Here is a 7,005-nt window from a genome sequence, read left to right as displayed (position 1 = left end):
CGGTTCGGTCTGCAGCTTCCTCTATACGGCTAGCTGGCCAAACGCCGGATGCGCCTCGCCGATTCGGCCTTGCTGGCATGAATCGTGCTGGGGTCGATGCAGGGCGGAACAGTAATCGCGCCGCTCGGCCGTCGATGAATGTCGGCGGGTCTGGGAATGAGTTCGAATCCATAGAGTATTGTTTTTGTTCGATTTTTTGAGTAATAGATGGTATCTGTGTACCTATGCGATAAGTCGCGAACAAACAGTAGTTTTTTGAACGCGGTGAGCGTTTAAAAAAGTGTAGAATCTCCGTAGTCAGTACAGTTAGCTTGTATCACACACACACCAATAAACGGAACCTCGTCTTATTGCGAGAGATACAAGATAGGTAATTGAGCTAAGCAGATTCAGAGGTAGTTGTTGTCTAACGATCCGCCTGCCCAATCCGTCCATCTATCACTCAGTAACCAAACACGTCCAAACTCGGCGCCACTCGGTGGCGCCCACCTTACACCTATGAAGCAGCCTACTCTTCGTGAGATAATCGCGGACTCTCAGACTGTACCTACCGGTGGTACGCGCTTGAGCTAGTTTCACGGAGCTACAGTCAGGGAGGCTGCGCCGCCGGACTAGTACTGTACACTGCCTGCGCTCGGCTTCTTTTTGTTGTACCCGAGGGTGAGTCCTCATGACGGTTTCACCTATCTCTATTACAACTTGAAGATGCTACCGATTCAATTGAGTTGTATTCCATAATTATCCCCGATGATAAACAGATCAGCGCTGTCCTTCAGGAGCCACTGGACGTTCGTGATAGTAACCCGTGTTCGCTTATGTTCTGACCTTAAACGTATAGATGAATGGTACAGGCCCCCGCCCTACGCCCCACTGTCCACAATCAGGGCTACGTGTAGCGATATACCCATTCTATCTGAGACCCAGCAAGTACCTCTACGTCTCCAAAACGTTCGGTCGATTTCGGGGATGTAGGTCATCGATCTATTGTATGAGCTTAATCTCCTACCCGCGATGGTATCTACTACTCTCACATCAACAACGACGTGCCCTTTGAGTTCGGACACCTAGAGCGTTAGCGCTGATGCCTGGATACGTCCCTGGAGGAGCTCCGCTGAGACGGTCGGTGTGTCAATACGCACGATCATGACGGCTAAGTCGACTGTCGGCTCCATCACAGTCCAAATGGTCCGTATAATTCCTGTACTACTGCCTCAGAGCGTTCGTGCTGATCTAAAGACCAGCAGCGCTCATCGTTCGACGCACCTTTCCAACTAAAGTGCCACACTAACACCGCACTTATTCAGGTCTACAAATTCATCCAATTGTTTGCTCATGGACAGCACGGATGCAGAAAGGATACCATCCTCCGTAGAGCTGACAACCCGGGTTCACGGTGAGATCTTCTCCAATGTGAGCGACACAAGACATTGCTACATTGGATTGGGCGCCCATCCTGGGGACCTTGAGAATTTGGAAGGCAACGAGGTTGTGCTCGCGACCAATGTAGGAACAATCAATGTGGGGATGACGAAGGTAGGGGTAACCGGGGTTGGCTCAGTCAAATAAGGGAGAGCCACTAGCGCTGGTTCGTGGGTCTCATCAGAATTATTTATCCGCTTTGAGACGATTACAGATGCTGTTGATACAGAATTTAGGATTCCATACATGCTTGGCAGATTCACCAGCCCTCCCGACCTATTCAAGACGAAACCAGCGTCTATCCAGATGTGTTATTCAGAAAATAAAGCCGTTGCGAGGCAATATCCATGCCAGTGGCAGTCTTCGATCAAAGTCATCGGCCCGTGCTGACGCCCCCCCCCCCTGGAAGATTCGATCTGCCGATTGTCTTTCTTCCTGGGAGGATGCATCCAAGCCACCTCCTTCCTCAGCGGAAACTTCACATAATGGCCGAGTCTGGTATAGTTCAGCATCGGGTAGATGCCTCTGTATTGCTGCGGTTCTTTGTCCTCTCGCGTCCTACCTTTCTCCAGTCCACGATCACTTGGAAGACTTCAGAGCCAAGATTGACGGACCCGCGCATGGCCCACCTCACAGGGGACTCCCAGGCCTTGTACATGGCGCATCAGTACAGCAGTCTATCCATTTCCGTGCCTGGTGTATATATCATGGACCTCCTATGTGTGCAAAGACACCTGCGGGTGCTGAGCGCCACCCCTTCTTTCACACTACTTGAGGATTCTTCCCTCATCTCAGCTGATCGTACGATCCTCTTCCACTGTGGCTGCGAGTCCTTGCAAGACTCACGATGGACGGCTCATCATCGAAGCTAGGAAGGATGAATATTTTCCTCGGAGTCGCTGTCACCCTATGGATCATCTTCAGTGCGCCATTCTGCGAAGCGGTGACCATCACGTACAGCCCGCCTACGGAATGCGACATCATGAACATCTCCTGGACGGGTAAGCCACACTTCAGTAACACAGACTCGCATTCCGACCTACTCTATCAGGTGGACAACCGCCGTTTGTATTGAACTTCATAACGGTAGGCAACCTCTGCCATGTCATATTAACGGCTCAACCTTGAGCGCGCATAGGTCTATGGGGCTCAATCCCTTCAGCAGCTCCCCTCGTCGGCATTCACTGGCAGTGAAGGATTTTACGAAACCCGCATCCCGTACCCTTCCGGGACGCTCTTATTATTTATTCTACAAGATGCCACTGGGTTTCCAGATGGTGGTACCTCGGATGTGATCAGCGTTGGAGCTAACGTAGACGGCACCACCTGCTATCCTACGGCAGATACACCCAATTTTGACTTCAAGACGGACAGTTATATCCAGCAATGCCAGTACGTCAACAACGCCAGCTAAGTTTTGTCAGTGTGCCCATTCAAACTTGCTCATAGGCCGTTCAATTTTTTTGGCTACAATGATGGCACATCCCAACCGATAACGATTATAGTAAGCCTACAACCACCGGTTTTCCGGTAAGACGTATCTTAACAGAGCTGGCTCAGGGTATGATCCCTGGGGCTCAAGTATTCACTTTAACCCCACCGATGGGATCTACATCCTTCGAATGGACAGCTAGTCTCCCGGGCTCCACCACAGTACTTTTCACAATGGTGGATGCTGCAGGTCACAGGGGAGCTGTTACACAGCTCATGACTGTCGAGGAGACAAGCAATACCGCGTGTCTTAGCGGGCCCTCGGCGGTCTTGAGTCCGACGCCGACCGGAAAAGGAATCGGTCCTCCTTGTCCGTCCCCGACCAGCACTAGACCTTCGTGGACATCATCCTCTCCCTACACATCTACAACACCCTCGGCATCGGCATCTGCTACCCATAGGTCTCTCACTGCAGGGGAGATAGCGGGTATCTCTGTCGCAAGTGCCTTTGGAACGCTACTTCTCCTCGGATGCGTGGTCCTCCCCATAAGTCGGAGGCTCTCTAGAAAGAGGAAAGCAATCGACCCGCCTCCACCGAAACCCCCAAAGGTAATGACGGTTGAGAAGGTAGACATCGGAAAGACGGAGATCGGAAATGTCGAAGATAACAGAGCCGAGCCAAACCCTGACCCTGTCAATCGGAAAACCGACCCGCCTCCCCAGGATCCATGGCCTGGAAGGAACGTAAATATGGTTTACATTCAGAATGCACCGCCCCAGGCCAACTGGGAGAATAAAAATACCCTCAACAACTGGAATCCACCGAAAAGCCGGAAGACGAGCGTCCGAACCCCGTCAGTCTCTTCACAAAGTGACAAGGTCGATCCTCAGCCCAGTCCGCTACCGCCGCCCAAGTGCCCCTCTGTTCCAAGCTGTAAAAACGAGCCCGTAATTACCTCGACCTGTCCACCCTTTATCAAGGACATGTCCGGTACATGGTCACCGGGTTTATAAGTACATCAACTTCACTCCCAGAGATGCCAAAGGATGCGTCGTTCACCAGAAATGTACTTGCGTGTGTCCTCCATGACTGCTTTGCAAATACCCTGGTATATGTCGCTGTGACCCTCCTCCTTTCCCTTCCACTCCTCGGTGTGAGACAAAGCAAGAGGTCGTAGGGTACCGAAGATATTCACCCCCTTGTCCTGTCCCGCCCAAACCCCCCACTGCGGTGTGTGATCCTTGCAGGCCCGTATGGAACAGAATGCAACCATGCGTTAGTCCTAAACCACCACCATGCCCTCCGGTCTGCCCGCGGCCGTGGAAACCCTCGGGCCAAGGAGGTGCAGAATACAGGAAGTGTACACCTAGTCCAGTATGCATCAAATCACCATCCCCGGCACCATCAGATTGCGGATGGAGGACTTACACTCCATCGGACCATGGCAGTGCAAGATATAGGACCTGTCCTCCGCCGCCTGAACGTTGTCCTCCACCGCCTAAACCTTGTCCACGTCCCCCTACACCTTGTCCATCTAAGCCCGTACGTTATTCTCCGCCGCCACCCGCTCGCGAGACTAGGCCCATTGTATGTGAAGCAAAGCCCGAACCGAGGCATTATGCTCCCATTCCCCCGCCGAAGTAAGCCTTTTTCGATGACAGTATGTCCGAGATTGGTTACTGACATACGTCCCATTCTCTCTCCAGTGTCGATATTCGACTCAACTATAATAGATGAAGAGTGTGCAATGCCTAGCTGTGTAACTTGAGTCTGAGGTGCCAACTGTGCCCCGTAATTTGGTTTATGAGCATACTACATTGAATGGTTGTTCAGCATGACCGCCATGTAACAATGATGCCAGTACTTACAGGATTGTTAATGCCAAGGGGTAGCTTCGTGCCATGTACCGAACAACGATTAATGAGTTCTTTTATCACACGATATGGCAGCAAGGTGTCCCGAAGACACGACACAGTAGACTTTCTGAATGATCTCGTGAAGGTTAGGGGTCATATGTAAATCATGACACGCACGTGAACAATCTGGGAATACCATTAACAAACGCAAATACAACTCATGACTGTAGTAAAGTCTGTAATGCTGCGAAGTCCATTCAAGACGATCTTTAGCTTCCGTAAACACTTTTCGAGGGTGCCACAAAATGCTTCTACCTCTTGCAGGAGGCCAAGGGCCTTTAAAGGTCTACAAGCCACACCGCGACGTATCCACCTGCATCGCCAGGGCTTCTACGCGTCATACTACTGTCCACATAGGGAAAGCCACTGCTGATATAGCCCAGTCAAGAATCATACAGGATCCTACGGCTCTCCAAGAGAATTGGCGTTTCGGAGTGAACGGCTCGAGTAACGAAAACGGACAGGAACAAGATCGTCATCCAGCATTGGTGTTCCAGCCTCGCAAACAGGCGAGAAGCGATCGACCGAGTCGGACGCAGGAAGCAAGACGTAAGTAGATGTACCGGCGTCAGTGTTGTGCCGGTCGACGACTAGTCCGTGCAGTCCACCCGTCGACTTGTCGACTAGTCGACAGTCCGGCGCGTCGACCGTAAGTCTTGTCGACTGTCCCACGGCGTTGTCGACTGTCCCACGGTATACGAACAGCTCTGAGCAACATGCAGCGGTTTCCCCCGAAGGCAAAAGCCGAGAAGACTGGCCAGGGCCAGGCCAGGGACATCTTTTCCTGGTCAACGATTGGCTCAGGCATCCACGCATCAGTCCGGTCGACTATTCTCACGGTCGACCGTGGACTGTTGTCGACTAGTCGACGACTTGTCGACTTTGTTGACTAGTCGACGACTTGTCGACTTTGTTGACTTTGGTCGACCAGTCGTCGACCGGCACATCACTGACCGGCGTAGCTAAAGAGAAATAGGGGCGCTCAGGCTGAGGACGAAGGCCCGAGCGCGCCTCGAGCGGGTAACGGATAACGCGGGGTAACTTCAAGCGCCATAGCCGCCTTGTGCTGGTTCGTTCATGTGGGCCTACTCTTCTGCACTGCGAAGCAACGGAAGCAAAGTAGAAGCAACATAGACTCCTCAGATGTCTCCGGAGCTTTGCAGATCTGATTCATGAGGTCTGCCGCCGTAAATATCATCTGGGAAGAGACGGTATCATTGGAAAGTACCTCGGGGATGCCAATATTGTCGACAGTGACCGCAGAGCGATCGTAATTACAGAGCAGTCTGCGCTTCCTGGGATAATCGCGGACTCAGTAGTAGGCTAGTTTCATGGAATTCCAATTTTGGATTATACTATCATTTTGGGGGTTCTGTCAAAGTCAGATTTTTGACAGAACTCCGAAATCTCAACAAATATGTAACGGGTGACTTAGCGGATTGGTACATAGGTGAATTGTAACCCGTAGAGAACGCCTGTGAAGTCAGAACTGTCATATCTTCTACCATTGTTGAATGGGAGGACGAATACTGTCCAAACAGCCCAGTGTAATCATGAGAAACAGGCCTGATGTATTAGATCTCTGGGCCTACAGTCTTCCGGCAAATATCGGCTGACCGGGGAACACTGTATCATGTATAGCTAAACATGGTTCACCCACCCGATTGGTGTTAAAGCAATTCCAACTGCTCCTATCGTATGTTTGACAGAAGTGCAAGGGTCCTGGGTGTGACAAATGCGTGACGGAATTGGCGCGGATTCCCAGAAAGTCGACCCCACTGGGAGGTCACACCGCCGAACGCGTTCGCGAACTGCAAATGCGAACGTGAGAACCACACCACGGTGCACGTGGGCGCGTGTCGATTCTGTGGCTCTGTCCACCGGCTACAGACGCGTACCCCTTCTGCTTATGATAAAATCTGCATAGCCTGATGGTTTTAACTTGTAAGTTTATTGTATCAGTCTGTGTGATTGAAATTGCTGGGTTATTGTAAAAAAAATGTGGTGAGTAATCGAAGCTGTCTGTCCAATTGGGGTCACACGAACCCATTGAAGCCCCTTCCGTGCCCTCCCCCTAACAGTTTCCATGGTCAATACTACTGGCATTGCATTGAAAATGTGATGGACAACTTGAAATTCATGGAAACTACTCTATTCACGTCATCAATATCCCTGGTATGGTACAATAATATGTGCATAACAAACTGTATTTTATGGATTGAAAGCATAGCCGCCATT

General features: G+C 51.1%; 1 protein-coding gene across 1 annotated transcript; it reads left to right on the top strand.

Annotated features, from left to right (window-relative positions):
• Positions 1-2,266: 2,266 nt before the first annotated feature.
• Positions 2,267-3,864, top strand: GLOTRDRAFT_127189 (uncharacterized protein; the record flags this gene model as incomplete). Its single annotated transcript, XM_007865618.1, has 5 exons — positions 2,267-2,420; positions 2,471-2,505; positions 2,558-2,811; positions 2,869-2,923; positions 2,980-3,864. 5 exons carry the CDS (start codon positions 2,267-2,269, stop codon positions 3,862-3,864), a joined length of 1,383 nt encoding a protein of 460 aa, XP_007863809.1.
• Positions 3,865-7,005: the final 3,141 nt, after the last annotated feature.

The sequence above is a fragment of the Gloeophyllum trabeum genome (assembly GCF_000344685.1).
Source record: "Gloeophyllum trabeum ATCC 11539 unplaced genomic scaffold GLOTRscaffold_00003, whole genome shotgun sequence".
Taxonomy (NCBI): domain Eukaryota; kingdom Fungi; phylum Basidiomycota; class Agaricomycetes; order Gloeophyllales; family Gloeophyllaceae; genus Gloeophyllum; species Gloeophyllum trabeum.
Note: the sequence above shows the minus strand (reverse complement) of the source record. Positions and strands in the feature narration are given on the sequence as shown.